This window comes from Rattus norvegicus, chromosome 1, assembly GCF_021556685.1.
Source record: "Rattus norvegicus strain SHRSP/BbbUtx chromosome 1, alternate assembly SHRSP_T2T, whole genome shotgun sequence".
Lineage (NCBI taxonomy): Eukaryota > Metazoa > Chordata > Mammalia > Rodentia > Muridae > Rattus > Rattus norvegicus.
This window is the reverse complement of record NC_141534.1, coordinates 254,937,408-254,957,295: the sequence shown is the minus strand read 5'-3', so window position 1 is coordinate 254,957,295 and position 19,888 is coordinate 254,937,408. Positions and strand designations below refer to the sequence as shown.

Sequence of the window (19,888 nt, the reverse complement as noted above, 5' to 3'; positions counted from 1 at the left end):
GTAAATATGGAAGCACCATATTTGGGGCGTGTGGCCCTGGGCCAGCACACTCCTGGCTCCTAAGTGTTTTCATGCAGTGCCAGGGACAGCAGTTGATAATCAGACTGGTTAAACTGGTCAACCAGATAGACATACTATATGGGTTTCTGTTTACTGACTGCCGGGATCATTCAGATTAATTTCTTTAAGGAAGAAAGGAAGGAAGGAAGGAGGGAAGGAAAAGGAAGGAAGGAAGGAAGGAAGGAAGGAAGGAAGGAAGGAAGGAAGAAAAGGAAGGAAGGAAAGAAAATCTTTGTAAAACTTGGGTAGTTATTAAAAGATGGTTCTCTAGAGGACAATTTTTAAAGATGCCAATAAGAAGTTTCTTGTATGATGTACCTGCCTAAGAGGATTTCAGCTTCTGTTAGATGGCACAGTGCAGCTCCTAAATTGGTCTACTCCAGGAATACATGTCTCCAATTATAGGAACAGCCCTCTAAAGGGATATTTCTTGTCATGTCTACCCTTCCTTTAAGAAAGGTGAGCAGAACAAATCTACACCCTGTGCTCTGTAGCAAGTTTCAACATCTCTCTCTTTCTCCTGCTGGCTCTGACCTGATGATCCTTAGAGTTCTTCGAAGGCCCTGGGTCCATCCTGCCTACATTGGATTCCTGATCCATTGAGGTGTAGTTCATGGGACCGAGAGTTCTTCCACTGTTACCCAGCCAGTCTTGGGTGAAGAGGTCTGAGCAAGAACAGGAAATGTGCCGTCGTCTGCTGACTTCATAGTGACAGATGCTGTTCTTAACCACGCTCACTGAGTGTGTGTGTGTGTGTGTGTGTGTGTGTGTGTGTGTGTGTGTGTGGCTGAAGATGCTGTATCTACTGCTAATGTATTTTTCACAAGTTTCCTGGGTCCCCCTGCTTATTTTTCCATTGAGATAGTAATTTGTCTTATTAAAAGCATGTAACTGTGCTCTAATGTAAGTCAGTTTCCCCCTCTGACATCTATCATGAATATTGAACTATATTTTCTAGTACCTTACTTATTTTTCAGATATTTCATTTCAGAACATTGTTTTGACATGAACTGTTTCTTTTTCACCCTGTTTATGGTTTCTTCCATTCCACTCATATCACTTAAATGTGTGTATTTATATTTCTGAGGTCAGATGAATGCACACTGCTGTCTTCTAACTTCTCTCTGTGTCCCTCCTTCCCTCCCTCCCACATCCTCACTCTGCTCCTGCCCTCCTTCCTCTCTCTGTACTGAAGATTGAGCTCATGACCTGCTGCATGGAGGAGCTTGCTGTACCACTGAGGTATACAACCAGAGCACTTATATTAATCTCTTTATCCATTCATAAGCTGGAATCTGTTTATATAGAGTAGTGTGTAAGGAACTCGAAGCTGGAAAACTTAGACTGAATGGTTATGGGAGAACCTGCCAACCATGCAGGCCTCAGGTAGGTTTTTAAATATTGAGAAAATCAGAGCATTTTTTAAAAAAGCAGAACTTAGAATGGAAACCTCCTTTCCCTAGAGAAAAAGGTCCTGTTGGGGTAACCATAGCCCTTTTGAAAGATCATTTCCTCCCCTCAGGAGGAAAGGCCCCTCAGCAAGCTGGCTAGAAGCCCCACATAGTAAGAAAGCTAGCTGGGAACATCCATAAGCTGGGCTGTGAGCAGGCAGGAAGGTGGCACTTTAGACACTAACGGTCAAGTCTGAGTTCCAAGAGGACACCATAGAAAACAGGAACACAAATATATGTGAATAAAGAATTTATTAAAAATGATCACACTCGGGGTCCGAGAGAAAGGGGAGGCAAACCTGCAGAGAAAAGAGACTTCAGGGTCAGGGTCTCCAGAGAGTGCAAACTCATTCATAGAAACTTAGAAGCTTTGAGAACCTTGTGAGCCTTGTTGAATTTTGTGTTGTTTTGTGGCTCACGGTGAGATGGTAGCCGTAACAGTGTGTATGCTGTGGTCTCATTAAATCAGTGTGTGCATATATAGGAAATATAGGAAAGGTGCCAGGTGGAATATTCTTCACCCCCTTATAATCTTCTACCTGAACAAAGCTTGTCACTAAGGAGTTGGTGACACAACCAGGACTTCCGAGGAACTAAGGGAGGTGAAGGAGCAATGCCGTCCAAAGGGACAATGTGTTCAGTTCTTTCTTCCCAGTGTGAAGTCGGTGCTCAGACTTCCTCTGCCTGGGTGTGCCCTCCCCCTGTAAAGCACTGTCCACAACTTCCCTTGTACTAAGAGCACATTTACCTCACAATGCCCATGTGTGGGGCAGCTTTGGTTGAAAGGGTAGAAATGTCCACTTCAGTCTGTTCACCAAAATATTTCCTTTTAAAAGAACTCACATCATCTGAGTTTAAAAAAAAAATGGCCTCCTCACACGGCATTGCAAAAGAGTCAAGAAGGCACCTTTTATCCAAACTCAGAATGTGACAGCCAGAGAGTCACTTGACTCCTTCTCACCCCAGCTGCAAATGTCTCTATCCCTTCTAACCCTGGCGCTGCTTAACCCTGGCTGCACTATCGGCTTTCAAACCCCAGTGCCCACACCACATCCCAAAGCAATTAACCCAAATCTCTGGGCTGAAGCGATTCTTAAAGCTCCCTAGGTGATTCAAATATGTGACCAAAGTTGGGCAGCACTGGCCTTCCATAAACCCTGGAACACGGGTCCCAGATGATTTACATCTTTGAGTTCCCCATCCAGGCACCAGGCCATTTTGCCAAAGGTGAGCATGCCCTGAGCCTGTGGGAATTCTCATGCCTGAGTGCCATGGCTGAGAGCTGGCCCCTCGAAGCTTTATTGTTTGTTATGTTTCAAATCCCAGATTAGTAATGTGCAAATCATAGGATTATGAAATGATTTTCTATTTTACAGTGACTGGACATCTTAAACCAAGATGTTAGAGGATCCACAGTTCTCACTGTTGCTTCCTGAGAGCTTTCCATTGGTTCTTAGCCCCAGAGCATCTTTCTTCCAGCTCACTTCCAACAGCACAGCTGTCCATCATGGCTCTGGTCTGTCCCCTACCTCTCACACTGACTTGGGGACCCTCGATTAGGCAAGGATTTCCATCCCTTCCCGTAGGATGATTTCTTCCTAGTGTAGCTAACGTGGCTCTGTAGACTGAGAAGAGGCAGCTCGCCTTCTTTGAGGTTTGATGATGGAAATGTGTCACCTTTAGGGGGTGACAGTTCATCTCTGACGATGGGCTTGAGTCCTGAATCCATGTTTCTAAGCAGCAGGAGGTGGCTTAGTCCACCTACAGAGCCCACAGCACAAACCTTCCCACTATCTGCTGAACACCAGCAACCACTCTGAAGATCACCCCTCTGGGCTCCATTTTACAAGAATGGCATAGAGTCATGGCACGTGTTGCCCTTTGACATCTGTGGACCTAGGGACAGAGGCAGGCTCACGTGGGACGTCTTATTCTTTTACCTCAGAGGGTCATACAGAGTACCTGGTATGACAGGAACGCCATCAGAAACCAATAAAATGGAGTTATTTCTCTACTTGCTTTAATGGATTTCAAGAAGTATCCAGGGAGCCATCACCGTAAAGTAATCGGCCTACTTCATGTGTGGCTTATAGACTATCTTAGGCTTACATTTGGAAAAACTCCCCATGTCACTTGCACTCTGGTGTACAGGGATATTCTTGGCCCACACTGCCTCTGCCTGCTTCACACAGGTAGGCCTGGGGAAGGTGCCCCAGTCTCCATAATGGAGGCATTAACTCTCAGACAGTAAGGACCCTGAGAACAACGCAGGAGCCTGGAAGCCGGTGGGAAGGAGAGAGGAATTCTGGCTCGGGATCTGGAAAAGTTAAAGGTCAGAGCCCACTGTGTTTAAACAGAAAGATTAGCCACGCTTGTGGTATGGGAGGCCATTTGAGGCCACAAGATAAGCTTACAGAGGTTTGGACATACACAAGTTCAAGGCTTATTTTGTCCTGGAGGTGGCAAATCTCACAAAAGACTAGAATATAGGACGCCTGTGGGGTGAGGAGAGACCACAAAGATACACTAGCACCAGACCACAGCAACTGTTGAAATCCAGGCTAAATTCGATTTTCCTCCGATTTGTGTTTTTCTATGTAATGTGTTTATTATAGTGTGTTTGGCCACACATTTGCATGCTCTAGTGATTTTGTTGGCTTGGTGGGCAAGGCCTACGTCTGTGGTAATTGACATTGTACCTCACACAGAACCGTGCAGATATGAGTAATACCCTGTAATCACCGCTTAGTGATTGTGGCAAGTGTTCCTTACAGTGGGAAGAGGACATAGTTACCAGCGGAGTGAAGGCTCTGTAGTTTCTGTATTTGGTTTCGATTGTGTCCTGTGGTTTGAGTGTGATATGCCTATGACATGGGGCTTTGAGATGGTTGCAGAGTTAAATTTTCTTCTCAAGCCGCCCCCAGATGAGTCTCTAATCAGTATCAGTATAAATGCAGTGTCTTAGCTCATCCACGCTGCCAAGTGTGCGCACACGGTAGAATCCCGCTGTGCAGATTCTGATGGAACGCCATTCAAGTCACCCCCCCCCCAGCCCAAACCTGCTACATACAGGGAAAGTCCATCCAAATCCCTAACATGGAAGCCGTGAGACCCCGTGCCGCAGGAAACCGTCCTAGCAGGCATTCCGTGAAGCTAGATCAAAGCTCTTCAGACCCTCGGTGTGCCTGCAGTGGGCCTTCACCCTAGAGGGGTGAGGGGAAGAGGAAGCTTTCTTCCCAGTCTTCCCTCTCTTCTGCTCTCCTCTCTGTAGCAGCCCAGCCAGTTGCATCGGAACTCAAATGTTACTGAACTGCTGCAGTAGGGAAAAGCCAGACTGCTAAGTAGACAACTGAAGCTGAAGGAAGGAAGGAAGCATAGGGAAGGAAGCGTCGGGTCACGGTTGAAAGAAGGGCCATTGGGGGGATAAGAGCGCTCCGAGAGGACCCAGAGCCTTGCCCCGTCCAAAAGACAGAATCATAAGACACAATCATGGAAGCCTTGGCCGCCATCGTCGATGCATCGGCATTTCTCAGGGCCATGTGAAAGGAATTTCCTTTCCTCTGCCTCTCCTGGAACAGAAAGGAAACCCACGGTTCTGAAACCTGGCTGGGCCCCTCTGATGCTCCTCTGGCTCTAACCTGGCACTGACCTGGAGGAGGGCAGGGCAGCTGCGCACACCAGTTTCCCAGCCCAGCTCGGGAAGCTGCACTAACAGGTGCGGCCAGGGGCGGCGGGGGACCCAGAACCCCGGAGAGCCTGGCGCCCAGGCCAGCGATTCCGCACCTGCGGCGAGATCCCCCAGGCACTCCGGCTGGGAAGCCCGCACCGCCCGGGAACTGCATCCCTGCATCGCGCGCTTCCCTAATATTGGGCCCCACTCCAGACCGGACCCCAGCCAAGGGGCCACAGTGCAGTTTGGGTTTGGGTTTGATTGATATTACGATTTGTTTCTTTGACACACTAAGCGCAAGGTACACCTCCCGGCCTTGGGGAAATGGGGTGAGGACAGCAGGGACTTGAGGACAAGTTTGGCTTCCTGGGAGCGACCCTCCCGCCTGGCGCTCCCCCTCGCTGTTGTATAGAACAAGAGTGCCCCCTAGTGGACCAAAATTAGTGTCGAATTAGTGTCGAGCTAGAAGAGAGCCAACTGTTTGAAGCACATGCACACTAACCCACATTCTTATTTGTTCTGACTCCTGTCCCTGCTCCTTCTGTCTTGCCTTCAATCGCATTATTTACAGTCTAGAAGCCTACCGGAAGTAGCCGGAAAACTATCTAGACCTACACATTTAATGTCTGCAATCTAGACTGAATTCAGTTTCTGGACTTGGCAATCTGTTGTCTTTTCCTTCTGAGCTGTGGTCCTTCTGAATGCATAGTTACCTTTAATGTTCCTGTAATGTAGGCTGTACCTGTTGTGGACAGATAAGAGAATAAAGAGCAAGACAGTCACCAGCCCTCCTATCTGGGGTGAGGACAAGCAGCCACAATTTCACAGTCCAAGTCGAGGCCCAAGAAGTGCAGGGAATCATGGAACGGTTTTGAGGGGCACTTGTACCTGATCTAAAAAACAAGCAAGACGATCAAGGAAAGGAGTTAAAGGGCTGGAGAGACAGTTCAGCAGTTAAGAGCAGGTTCTGTTCTTGCAGAGGACCCAGTTTGATTCCCAGCGTGCACATTGAGGAGTTTGCAATCTCCTGTAGCCCTGCCTCCAGAGACGCTCTTCTGGCCTCCGTAGAGGCTTGCATTAGTGTACACATACCGCCCCCTCCATCCACACAAAAAATTAAAAATCAGTTTTAAAGAAGAAGACACAGCAGCAGCTGGGGGCAGCATGTGAAGTAAGTTCCAAACAATAGAAACAACAAAGACAGAACCCTGAGATTAGAAAAACTAACCAGAGAAATTGCAGCACAGGGTGTAGGAGGTGGTAGACAGGGATTAGAGTAGGTAGAAGTTAGAATGCGCCTCTAAGGAGCTGGAGATGCTGATAAAAGGGCTGGCCTAGGGGGGCTTCAAATGACACTCTACAAGCCAGTGGACGTTTAGACAGGTGAGCGATATGCTCAGATATCTGTTTGTTCAGGATCATTCTAGATTAGGCATTGAACTTTGCCTTAAGCTAGCTGTTAGGTCTGGGGGGCCTGGATGACAAACAGTTAGGGCAAAGGAGACCTAGGGTTCATCTGACCTGTCTGTTACTCCATCCTCTGGAGAAACCTAAACTCAGTGTCTGAGGTAGATCTGGGGTCTTATTATCTTCCCTTCAAGGCCCCCAAAATGCCAGTCAAACCAGACACCAGCTCCCAAGTCTGCTTCTGATAAAACAACCCCATAAAAACACGCACAGAGACAAGGTTGCAAAAGGAGGTGGTCATTAGACTTTCTGCCCTGGGACCCAAGAGGATTCAAACCCCTACGACTACTAAGAACCATAAGACATGAGGACCAGACACTGCAGACAAGCAAGAGGTGCAGTGGCCGGGCCATGATGCTCCCAGGGAGAACCGGGGGGTGGAGGTCTTGACTCTGAATTGACACATTGAATCCCATTTCAATTAACATGTAAAACTGAGAAAACAGGCTTAGAAATTGGAAAGTAACTCAAACTCTGTAAAAACAAAAGGCAATAAAACACAGTTGTCCCAATATTTGGATAGTTTAGGTACCCTGAGCAATTCCCGGAAGCTGGGAAGCTAAGGGAAATGGCTCAGCCTTGCTTGGCTGGACTGTCCAGCACTCTGTTGATGATAAGTCGGGACCCAGGGAGGGAGATGATGATAAAGACTGAATGATAAGAACATCAAAGAAAGAAACAAGATCTTGGTAAGCACCACCCGAAATCTGACAGACAGCATGAAATAAGAGGAGGTGGTCAATAGGCTAGCCCCGGCTTACCTGCTTACTAGTTCTGTGACCCTGCCGAGGCCACTTAACCTCTCTGACCCTGTCTCAGTGTCTCAGTGGCACGGTTACAAAAATATCAAAGCTTTGCATATTGCACAGGGCACTTTAGCCCTGTCATGAAGGCCAGGCAAGACTGTGGGTAAGGGAACCCCTGCACTATCAGGCCTGCCTCTCCGGGCTCTGTGACTCAATACGGTTTAGACCCTCTGGACTTCGATTCGCTCTTGTGGAACATGAGGCTGCTGCACCCCTGGATTGAAGGAGCCCAGGCAAAGCAAGTCCAAGAACCTCGCCTTTCACACCAAAATGTTCCGCAATCCATGGCCTGCTCTTTCACCGCGGATGCAATTGCAAAGGTGCAGATTCCTCACTGTGTACAGCGGAAGGGCGGTGCTGCATTTAGCGTGGTATGATTTCACAGGTGATAAATATTCAAAGGAAAGCGTTAAGTAGAGAAGAGGACAGGAGCAGTACTGAAGCACGTTGTCCCTCTGTAATGGTGTCAGCCTAGCCAAGAGACAGCCATGCAGATCTTTTCTTCTGTCCTTTTTTCCTTCTTCTTCTTCTTCTTCTTCTTCTTCTTCTTCTTCTTCTTCTTCTTCTTCTTCTTCTTCTTCTTCTTCTTCTTCTTCTTCTTCTTTTTTTGTGATGAAAAACACTAGCGATGATCAATGGCCTCCTGTCAGGTGGGAATAAGGTGTCTGTTGAGTGACTGTGAGAATCAGTGATAATTCAGATCTTATCTAACATCTCCACTGAGAGGCAAAGTAATTGCTAGTTAATAGAATCTATAAAGGCACTCTCTGCAAACCTCCAGGGAGCCTCTCTAAAGCACAGAAATTAATGGGGGAAGCCTAGAAATTTTGCAAAGGGTCCCAAAGACCATTCACTTGTTCCAAAAAAAAAAATGTTGGTTCCCTCCCTGCCTTATAAACCACCCCCCTGCACTGTTTTCTCAGCCAGTGAGAAACAAAGCAGTAAATCACTACACCACAGAGAAAGGAGGCTGAGGAAGCCAAGAGAGCCTCCCTTGCCCAAGGGTTAGAGAAGGTTGTCCAGAGCAACCAAGCAGACCTCAAGGGCTCCCCTTGGCAAGACTGAGAGAGGAAGGCCAGCTGCCGGCTAGTGGAGGCTTCGTCTCCCCAAAGGACCCAGAAATAAAACCTCCAGCCACTTGATTTGCACAAGCTGGAGAGAAGACACCCAGCTTCTTCAAATACAGAGGTTCCTTTGAAGCTCAGACAAATGCCATGCTTTCTCACACCAGTCTTTACCATAAAGTCTCTTCCTTGGGCTGGAGAGACAGCTCACTGGTTAACAGTGTTTTCTGCTCTCTCAGAGGACCAGCTTTGGTTACTAGCACCCAAATCAGGCAGCCTACAGCCGCTGAGAGTGGCCCACGCGTGTTCACATGAATAAAAATGGAATTATCTTTTCAAGTACAATAAAAGTGTCTTCCCCCAAAATAATGAGTTTATAACAGTTTTAAGTGAACCTGTATCTTGTTCATCTCAGCCATGCCCCCTGAATATTTTAATCCCACTGTACATTAGCTGCTTAACACTTTCCTCTGAAAAAATTCACTCCATCTATGTGTAAGGCATTTTTAAAATTCTAAACCACCTTTGCATACATATGTATTGGTGACGTCCTCACATTAACTGCTCATACCTCACCTGCCCCTGCAGCCCACAGCCGGACTGAAGCCTGGAGACCCCAGGACTGAAAGTAGAGAGGTAGCCGGTCAGCATCATACGGGAGGGGTAGGAGGCGCCAGGCAGTGCAGCGCCAACAGAGCATCTGTAAGCAGGAGGCCGAGAGGCACGCTAGGAGAGGCAGGTACTCAGCTACAGTGACAGGGATGAAGGCGAAACACAGCGGACTTAGCAAACATTAAAGACAGAATAGGTTTGACTCTGGGATGCTGGCTGTGGGGGTTGGAGAAGTCGTCTCAGAAGACTCCCAGCTTTCTACTTGTGTAATGGCTATTTGGTGGCACTGTCATAGATGTGACAGGGTTTGAACTGGACCGTGTGACTTTGAAAACTCTGCGGGGCTGCTCAGTAGAAGTAGTAAGTCCAAAAGAAGGGCCTGGGTGGAGATGTGGCCTCAGGAATCGATGACTCGTGACTACTAATCAAGGTCACGGGTGAGGGTAACACCCCCTAAAAGGAACCCACGGTCTAAGAAGAGCCAAGGATAAAGCACGGGACTCTGCATCTGGGTGGCAGGTAAGAAAGGAATGGCTCCCACCAACAGGAAGCAGTGTGCAGAGATGTTAGTGAACCAAGGGAGAGGAAAAAGAGCAGTGGGAGCTGGGAGTCGGGGGTGGGGGCGTGTTGCTCTGCAGAAAGGGGCAATGAGAAACTCAGTTCCATAGAGAAGCCAAGAATGACCAGAAGCAGAGTAGTCCGCAGTGACCACGAGAATAACAGCAGACAGGCCTCCCGTGGCCTGGTTCTTAGGCCTCCAAAGCTCCTCTGTGCTCTTAACTCACCTCATTTGCACTGTAGCTATGGGATGTTCTCACAGGTGCAGAAGCTTCAGGGCAGAGCAGGTAAGTGGCTGACCTCACTCCTAAAATTGGGGGGTTCAGTCCGTCTTGCCCACGCTCCTGGTTCTACCTCTAACCCGCAGTGAGGAGGTGCAGGAGGGCTGGTGCAGAGCAGCTACTGCTGAAGGTTGAGCATTTGCTTATCATGCTTTGCACTGCACTTCTCAGAACCCAGAGGCACGGGCACTCTGGCAGCATCCGAACCTAGAGCATGTAGCCTAGTTCCTTGCACTTGGTTCTACATATAAGGAGGACTGAGGTTTGCAAGCAGAGAGGTGGGATGCACTCAAGTGTGCTTTAGAAAGTTAATTCATGTTATTGGATACCCACACCACCTAAAATAAAATAAACTAGAAAAACATAACCTGGGGGCTGGAGAGATGGCTCAGCGGTTAAGAGCACTGACTGCTCTTCCAGAGGTCATGAGTTCAATTCCCAGCAACCACATGGTGGCTCACAACCATCTGTAATGGGATCCGATGCCCTCTTCTGGTGTATCTGAAGACAGCTACAGTGAACTTGTATATAATAAATAAATAAATAAATAAATAAATAAATAAATAAATAAATAAATAAATCTGAAAAAAAAAAGAAAAACATAACCTGCCCTAGGCTGCTTCTGAATCTGGACCCTTCCCCACTTGCCCCTCCAATACATAGGCGTCTTCGCAGTGACAAAGTAAAGGTACACCTGACATTTGGAATCAAGAGCTTCTTACAGATTTGATGAAGTCAATACTGCCCTTCACTCCACTCCCCTCCCCCACACCGTCCAGAGGGGAGTCTCCTGCCTATTCACTCACTCCCCGCTCATTCCAACAAGACAGTGGGCTGCTCCCTCTGCTCCGGTGGAGCCGGACTCAGCCCAAGTCTACCCATGTGGTGCCAGGCCTGGAGCTCCTCTTCCCTGCTCTGCATTGGGTGCCACCTAGAGCACATTCATCTCTGGGATTCGCTGCTCTATCAAGCATGGGTCCGATTACCTCTCTCTAAACCTGTCTGTCCTTCATAACACAGAAGGAAGAGCAAACAGAGGTCTCTATCTCAGGTGACAACATTCCAATCTCCTTATAGTTCAAGTGACATCATGCCGTGTTGTCACCACAGAGGTCGAGCTTGCACTGGGCAGTGCTGGTTGTCTGAAAGTGATCTGCAGCCGTATCTCCAGCCAGCACCCTGATCTGAATTTTTTCCCATCCGTATACCTGAACAGTATCAGGAAGAGATAAGAAGCTGCTGGGATCCTGTATCTTATGCCAAAGATGGCTGCCATTCCCTTCCATTCAGCCTAAGATGAGCTGTTTGCCTTTTCAAAGTCTGCTATGGATGTAGTCCCCTTCTATGAGCTGAAAATGTTTAGTTACACAGAAAGAATAAAAACAACCAGGGGATGCGAGTATGGTCACAGGGGTCCACATTGCCATGGGTTTTGTCGTTACTGCTACAGTGGAAACATCTATTACATATTAGATATACTCTCTCTTCAACTTGAAACATTGGAGCTGTGGCTTGTCTTTGTCATTTCAGAATTCTGAACAAGTCGCATGTCAATTCTCTTACCTGTCAAATTCAAGATGCAAGTATGTGATAATGAACCCCTCTCTCCCCTGCTGTAGGTCAGTGCAGCTCAATGGCCAGCCCTTAGTGATGGTGGACGACGGGACCCTTCCAGAACTGAAGCCCCGCCCCCTGCGGGCCGGCCGGACATTGGTCATCCCTCCGGTCACCATGGGCTTTTATGTGGTCAAGAATGTCAATGCTTTGGCTTGCCGTTATCGATAAGTCGCCCTGCCCTCTGTTCCTGAGCTACTGGTGGGCCTGCTGGACTGCTCTCTACTCTTCCACACCTGTAGCGCCCTTATTCCTCAGACACCCTCTTGGCCAACCAGCCTCTACCCCCATGCTGCTGGGGGCAACATAGACTCTCCAAAGGCAGACGAAACATCATAGTGTGGGCTTAGTCTAGTAGGTGGCATCTACTCCTAAGGAAAATGTAGACCTCTGTTTCTATGTAAAGATAAAGACGTGTGTCTGTTTACACACAAACAGCTGACAGCAAGCTTCCAGTGCAGTGTTTCCAAACCAACTGCCTGCGGTCCTGACCACACAGCACTGTGACTCACTGCAAACCCCAGGCCCTAGCCTATGGCTGCTACCCTCAGCAGAGGTTGGGGGGAGCAGGGTGTGTGTGTGTGTGTGTGTGTGTGTGTGTGTGTGTGTGTGTGTGCAAATCTAATCCTCTTCTAACTCCTCCTTTGTCTGTTTCCTGCTGCTGCCTCGGGTTTCCTGACACCTCTCTTCCCATAGGGAGCTAATGGGTGAGTCAGCTCTGGCCTGCTGGGTGAGCTGTTTATATAATTTCCTGGCTGATGTATGAATGTGTGCATCTGGGTTTCTGACAGTGGCATCCATCACTGGCTAGTCCTCTGGGAACGGGTGCTTCACAAGTAGAATTACAGTCATACTCTAAAGTTAGTAAGGTTCTATTCCTCTGTGAATCTAGACTCCCTCCAGCTTGGAATGGGAGTCAGGTAACAATATTCATTGAGTGGAGAGCAATGCATTAGTCTCCACAAGAAGAAATCATCATTCTTCATGCTGCCAGAGGGAGAGAGTTGTAGTACAAAGAAAAAGCTCATGGAAACATCAAACACACACACACACACACACACACACACACACACACACACACACACACTGATCCAACAAAGCAGTTTAGGCCTTGCCCTCAAACTGAAAGGATTTCAAAGACTCAAGACAGTAAGAAGGCTGTAGTTGTTCGATTGACCGAAAACCGTGTAGAAGAAGAAGGCGGCATGAATGAAGTCACTCACAGCCGACCCATTCTGCCTCTTCTCACATAACCGAGTCTTAGTGCATTCACTAGGAGGAAAGATTAAAAGTGACCATTCCGTCCTACTCAGGTGGGTGTGCTTAAGCATGGTGCGAAGTTGGCTCTATTAAGGAAGAATGGGGAACTGGTCTGAAAGCAAAGCAGATAAATGGTTGGTGGAAGGCTTCTGAGTCGGGCGGACAGGGGAGGGACTTAGAGTCCACGGCTGGGACCTTTACTTGGCTACAGGGTATGGGAGTCTTTGGAGACAAGCTGCAGTCACACTGACTTTCTGTGGACAGGACTGACCTCAGGAAACAAAAGCATGTGAATGATGCCACCTTCAAGGAGAAAGGGGACCCTTGACACTCCTAGGTGCCAGACAAGTCAGGGCACCATTTTGGTGTGAACAGACAGGCCTGGGGAAGCAGCGGAGACATGTCTAAGATGCCCAGAGAAAGGGTTTAGTCCCGTTTGCAAAGTGAGAGGCAAGACGAAGGTTAGACAGCAAGGTGCCCCAAGACTTTCGGCTTTCAGAGCTAGGAACTTGGTAGAGGGGAGCCACCCATCTGATTCTCCCTAGAAGGAAGACAGTGGGATTGGACTTCAGTGTGCTCATTTTCAGTATAGGAAGAGCATCACACAGTCGGCACACTAGGGCGTGCAAGAACAGAAGACTGAAGGCAGGCTGGACCCGTCAATGGTCAGCTCAGAAACATCTGGAAATGGTGGCCCATGAGCCTGCTCACCCAGCGAGACACCCAGGGAGCTTCCCTTCCCAGGCACCTTCCATGTAAGCTCTAGCACACACAGAAAGTACTGGCACTAGGGGTTGGAAGGAAGAGAGGAAGGAAGGAAGGAGGGAGGGAGGAAGGAAGGAAGGAAGGAAGGAAGGAAGGAAGGAAGGAAAGAAGGAAGGAAGGAAGGAGGAAAGGAACGAAAAGAAGAGAAAAACAGGTGGACCAAAGTCAGGAAGAATGTGGGAAGGGAAAAGAGACAGACTTTTTCCTTGAACATGTGTAAGAATCTCTTCTAAGTCCTTGTCTGGGGGCAGCTGCCGGGCCCCTGATTACAGCGAGGTGATCAGAACCCCTGATGCCAGGCCCTGGGCTAATTTGCTTTACATAATAAAGTTACTGTGGTTATCCCAAGTACTTGTGGGGTGTGGGAAGGGTCCCTAGGCTGCCAGTGTCACCCAGTGAAATGCGTTTGTTTAGGAGTCATCCAGAGCCTACCTAGTCCCAAGCTCAGTGGCCTTTCCTGTCACAGACTTGCCCCTCACCTGGTGGACTGCTCAGTATAGCCAAGACTTCCAGAGCCCCACACAAGCACATTTTCTGTAAATAGGGTTAATTCTTCACTAAGCCTCCCAGAATGTAGGTCATTTTTTGCTGCCTTTGTCTTTCTCTGTGAATTAAATGCTGCACCCAAGAGGTTGAAGGTTTGTTTGTTTTTGAGCTAATAAGGGGGAGGAGGGATGCAATGAAATTTGTCTTCAGAGCCCTGCGGTTCTGTCTTTAAACTGTCTCCAGGAAGAAGTATTTGCACTCCTCAGAGGGCACCAAGACACTCACCAGAACACCACCCTGCACCGCAGCTTTTACCACGGGGCGTCTGTCCTGATGCCCTGGGGGAGGAGCGGGAGGAACTGTTATTAAACCGGAGATGTTGCTCTTTACAGGGACTCTGCCTTTCCACATTCACCCCAAAGACAGTCTCCAGTAAACAAGTATCACAGCCCACAGCAAGGGAGCAATCCCGTGAGGCAGCTGGAGAAGAGTAAAGCAATCCTCCTCCTCCCGGCCTCTCCGGGTCAGTTTTCCTTCATCAAGCCAGATACAGCAGAGATCATGAGACTTAAGAGCCCTTCATTTTAAACCAAAGAATGGGCTTGTGGATGTGCGCACTGAAAGAGTAATCACGCGTAATGAGAAGTCTGTGCCTTTTGTTACAATGGTTTTCTGCTCCTCTTGCCTCTAGGAAGGGTTTCCTTTCTCATTTCTTATCACAAAGCCTCAGAATAAATTCTCATTGTTATTGGGAAAGAAAGTCCCCATTTTTCTAATGCTCTGCGAAAAGCTGCCTCTGTGGGATATTAGCATTATCTCTAGCCAGAGAAGGCTCAAGAATACCAGACTCAAGCAACTGTGAGACTGAAGTCCCGGGGCTCCCAAAACCAGGATTCCTTCTGCCATTCATATTCTCTCTCTGTCTCTCTGTCTCTCTGTCTCTCTGTCTCTCTGTCTCTCTCCCTCTCTCTCTCCCTCTCTCTCTCCCTCTCTCTCTCTCTGTCTCTCTCTGTCTCTCTCTCTGTCTCTCTGTCTCTCTCTCTCTCTGTCTCTCTCTCTCTCTCTCTCTCTCTCTCTCTCTCTCTCTCTCTCTCTCTCTCTCTCTCTCTCTCGGCTATGTCTGTAGTTCTGCCTTTCCCAGGAACTTTGTAAGCCCCCAGAGGGATGGGCTCAAAGCACTGTACTCTCAGGTAGGATAAGGGTTACTGATAGGTTCTGCCTGAAGGCCCTCCACCCACTTCCAGCACCAGGCTTGAACACTGGGGTCTTGAGGTGTTAACCACCGAGCATCTGTGGCCAGCATATTCTGGGCCAGCCCAGCATCTTCAAGTGTGCTCCTCATGGGTGCCGTGCATGCACACAGGATTCTGAGGCTGTGCCTTGCAAATCCATGCAGAGTGCCTTCTCTTCCCAAAACAGAAAGTCAATGCCTAATGTCTGCAGAAGGCAAGGCAGCCAGGTAGTTTCCTATAATGGTCAAAACACCAGCAGCAGATGGACTTTAATGTTTTGAGGTGCAAACAGAGCAGCCCAGAACGACAGTGATGGCTCTGAGAAGGCCAGGAAGGAAGAGCTTCCTCTGTGGTCTCAGCAGCACTGGCCCTGACCACAGCGCTGGTGGTTCCTTCCCAGTTGCTTTCTCTAGTTCCACAACCTCCCTTCTGCCAGTCACTCTGTCCCCAAGTGGGAGCCAGGGAACTCTGCTCTTCTGAGACAGAGTGAGAGCTCAATTTTAGAATTGCCTGTGCTCTTTTCTCAGGTCCTAAACTGAAGAGAAGATAAGTATTCCAGACAGAGGCAATGCCAGAGGAGTTGTCCTAGTATAAGGCCCGAACAACTCAAACTTTTAGAGTGAAGGACCGCCATCCCTTTGTGGGACACCCTTCTTCTCATCAGTATATAGACCATTGTCACCAGGAGGATACAGAAGGAACCTCCACACCCATCCACATAAACAGACAGGAAAGGGCTTAGACTCAGGGCTGCGGAATTTCAAAAGCTGCTCTGATGACACCCAGCCATTTATATGACAACAGCCACCCTTTCCTCAACTGTTGCCCACCACTGGCTTTCCCAACACCCTGTGTCCATCCCACATCTCAGGTTTGCCTGCCCTGCCGGGAGAGCAGTCTACCTCAGGTTTGAAGCAGGCTAGGAGTAGCTCTGATAGGTAGTGAGGAGGGCAGTGACCAGCCTCTGCCATCCAGGCTCACCATGGCAGTCACCTTCTTGGCCTGCTCCTCTGGGTTTCTCTGTAGAACACGCTAAGAACATACCGCCCCGACCCCCTTTGGTGGTGATGGTTGGTATTTCTGCGTCATTGGAGGTAAATGGTAGAGTCCACCAGCTCTTCCGTAGGCCCGCCATCTCCTTCCCTCCACCACTCAGGTTTGAAGTCTCTTCATCTGCCCACACTGAACAGTAACTGGTAATAGTAATGATGCCACATGCAAATACTTGCAAATTATGCTCTGGAAATGAAAATAGCCAACCACATTGACACAGCTTTCTTCCAAACTCCAGAGCAGCCCCTGTGAATGCTGGGAGCACTTGGGAGGAGCTAAGAAGTTTCCATTGACTGGCTCATTAATTCCTACCATAGTCCTGTTAGCCCTTAGTGGAAAGGAGTCTTTCTGACAAGCCAAGTCAGAATTGTTCCTCTTCTAATTATTATTCAGTAAAACACCTAGGTCCAACTTGTAAGTGTTGTGTAATAAATTACAATTTCAGAAGAAATAGAAAGAACCCTTGGTTTTATTCATCTGGAAGCTAGTAAGGTGGAATGCAGGAGACCTTCTGGGGGAGGCTGTCTCTGCAGGGATTCTGACAGCCTTAACTTTACATCCAGAACACACATTACATTGAGGCTTTTGCAAACTTGGCGTCTGCAGGGAATTCAAGTCCATGAGGTAGTTTTTTTTTTTTAATTTTAAAGTAATGATTTGTAAGAAATAAAGTATGACTGCTTTAACTGTCTGTTGTCAGGGTGTTTTGTGGGGGAGAAGTAACAGTTTTGCACACCACTCCTTGACCTAAGTCTGAGCACTTAGACTTGAACACTAACACACGCTGGGGCCTTTGATTTCATGACATTGTCTCCGTGTTCTCCTCAAAGCTTTGCCTCAGCCATTTGATGCAGAAATTGTCTTTCATAACTCAAAGTAGATGACGTAGATGTATTGGTTAAGGAAGCTGGGGTTGTAATAATATGCAAACCCTACAATCCTGATGGCTAGCATGATCAAGGTTCTTGTCCATGAATCAGTTGGTGGGGATGTGAAAGGGGCCGTGGCTGTGTCCCATACAGTCAATCCTGTCTAGACTGACAGGAACCCACTGCCGTCCTCAGCACTTTCCTTCAGGGCTACTGTGGATGCTGACAAGGGCCTGACAAACAAGGAGAGCGCATATAGGATCAAGTGGGAATAGTGAGGGACCTGGCCTGGACCGAGATAAACTGCCTTCCACACAAACCCATCTAGAACTAGGCTCTAGAAAATAAAGCCCTTGCCCGGGAAGCCACTTTCCAACATCTGCTTTGTGAGAATGAAGCACAAAATGCAGAAGGGTGCTGGGAGACTGGAGAAGCCAGGGATGGCACAAGACCTGGTTTGCTATCGGATGGTGGTTCCCATTTCTATGGTGATACCAAAGTCTACAGAACCTGTTACATGGTGCCCTACATGAGCTGCTGCTTCCTGCCCACTCCTCAAGTCCTGACACCCTAGATCTTAGCTCATTTTTATCATAGAACAACCAGCCTTGGTCCGTGCCTACCCACCAGTGAACAGTATTAGTACTAGATGCTGTGCCCCCCACTGGACATGTCAAAAACATATTGAAAACCCAAATGGTGTGTTACTTTTCCTGGAAAGATGTGAGCGAAGGCTATTCAGCCAAGACAGGGCACCAACTACAGACCAGAAAGACTCCCTCGAAGTCTAGCTTAACAACCGAACAGATTCACTGGGGTGACTTCCAGGAGCACTGACTGCTCAAGAGCAGCTGTACCACAGGAAACCCACAGCATAGAGGACACGCCATGAAGGCCACTCCCTGACCCCACCGAGTCTCCTCTCCCTAGCTTTCATAACCTTGGGGAGGGACCATGGAAATCCTATAATCTGCTGAGTTCCCAAGGCTTTCATGTTTTGTGAGCTTGTGCCTCTGAAGCTCTTCCTCCCATGCAAAGAGAATGTTTCCATTCAGAGGAATGAGGTATCGGGCAAACTGCAAGGTTGGCAGTTGGGCCACTAGAGGTCCAGAAGCTAGTCCCATCCACAGACCACGGCAGCTCTACCAGACCAGTTCTGGTCACTTCAGAAGAGAAGTCGTCCAGACTCTCTGTCCCCCAGCATCCTCATCTATCTCATCTATATAACGAGGACTTTATTATACCTATTTATAGGTACTAGTGACTGGGAGGAGACAGGAGATGCTCTGGAGTTTGCTGGCAGCCAACCTGACCAAAAAGCAGCAAACCCCTCATATACTCATGGCAACGCTTACACAGAGAGAGAGAGAGGAGAGAGAGAGAGAGAGAGAGAGAGAGAGAGAGAGAGAGAGAGCGAGCAAATACCAAATAATGGAATTTTTAAAATATATATATCTAATTTAAAACATCTAGAACATAAAGAATTCTTACATTCCAGTAATAAAGGCAATTTAAATGGACAAAAGTAGATAATAAAAGGGGTAAAAGATGTGAATAAATATTTCTTTGAAAGCAAAAAAAAAATTTTAAAGCTACACAAATGAAGAGAAAACCCACATTGAAGAGATGATCAGCGCCATTCTTTAGTCGTTTGTAAAACGCAAGTCACTAGCATCAGGTAGCATGGACTAGAATGGTTATGAATTGTTAATAGGTAACAGTTATTCAAGCTTACAAACTGTTTGAAACGAGGGAAATGACCGAAGTCAGCAGGATAGCATTGTCAGATTCAGGATTCAAGGAGACTATGCTTGTCGCTGCACTGTGGAGTAGCTGAGCAGAGTGAGGGGAAGGCGCATGCGCATGCACTGCTGTTTGATTGTACCTTAGGAAGCTGGAGTGGCAGAGGCACTGGCTCTTGGCCTCTGCCTTGTGATCTCCTTCCCTGCTGGGTTGTACACAAGTTTCCCAATAGCACCAAGGTAACAATGAGGACATGGGGTAGGCATCCAACCCCTTCTGCGGACGATATTGGCCCAGTTACTCTTTTTGCCTCTCCAAATACATATAAAATCTTCATAGTTTGCAACCACTCACAGGCTCAAGACAAAAGCCCTAATGTGTATGCAACCCTCGGTTAGATTGGGAACCCTTGTAAATCAAGGAGCTGCGGCACACCAAAGGTAGCTGGGCTCTTCTGCATGGGTTCAGTCCACTGGAGGTAAGTTCGGGAAAGCACCCACAAAAGGGGAGCTTTCACCCACAACCAGATTCGGCAAGAAAACTAAAGGCTGGGAAGGGGCCAATGAAGGTGCCCAAAGAAGGTACAAGGAAGCCTGGGTTCTGTTTCTATTTGGTCCATTTTCAGCCAGTTGGTTCCCTCAGGGGCTTCAGTTGCCCCTTCTATAATCTGCGGGAAATTCCTCTAGCTAAGTCAAGCAAAGGGGCCTCTAGAAGAAATGGCAGTCAGCAGGTGTCTCTAAAGGCAGTGGGATACCTACTTATGCCAGGGGGGACATGGCACCGCTCCCTAGCACCCGAGACTTACCAGGCGGGTGACCAGCAAGAGTAGGAGCCTGAAGGGCAAAAGCAATGCCAAGTGAGAGCAATGCACAACGGGGCGGGGCTCGAACCCACAAA

At 48.1% G+C, this 19,888-nt stretch overlaps 1 protein-coding gene and 1 long non-coding RNA gene across 23 annotated transcripts in view; one reads left to right on the top strand and one right to left on the bottom strand.

Moving 5' to 3' along the window:
- Hpse2 (heparanase 2 (inactive)) overlaps positions 1 to 16,240 on the top strand; it is a 705,780-nt gene extending 689,540 nt beyond the window's left edge. For 21 of the 22 annotated variants that reach the window (XM_087578476.1, XM_087578514.1, XM_087578501.1 and 18 more), the window contains 1 exon segment: positions 11,589 to 14,238. In XM_087578476.1, the coding sequence (XP_087434602.1) occupies positions 11,589 to 11,754 (166 nt within the window). In that variant the 3' untranslated portion in view covers positions 11,755 to 14,238. 22 annotated transcript variants of the gene reach the window in all.
- Positions 1,750 to 19,885, bottom strand: LOC147997118 (uncharacterized). Its single transcript, XR_015653394.1, has 3 exons — positions 19,797 to 19,885; positions 19,134 to 19,267; positions 1,750 to 8,097 (listed from the first exon to the last, which is right to left on the bottom strand). It is a non-coding gene; the product is annotated as an uncharacterized LOC147997118 (long non-coding RNA).
- Positions 19,886 to 19,888: the final 3 nt, after the last annotated feature.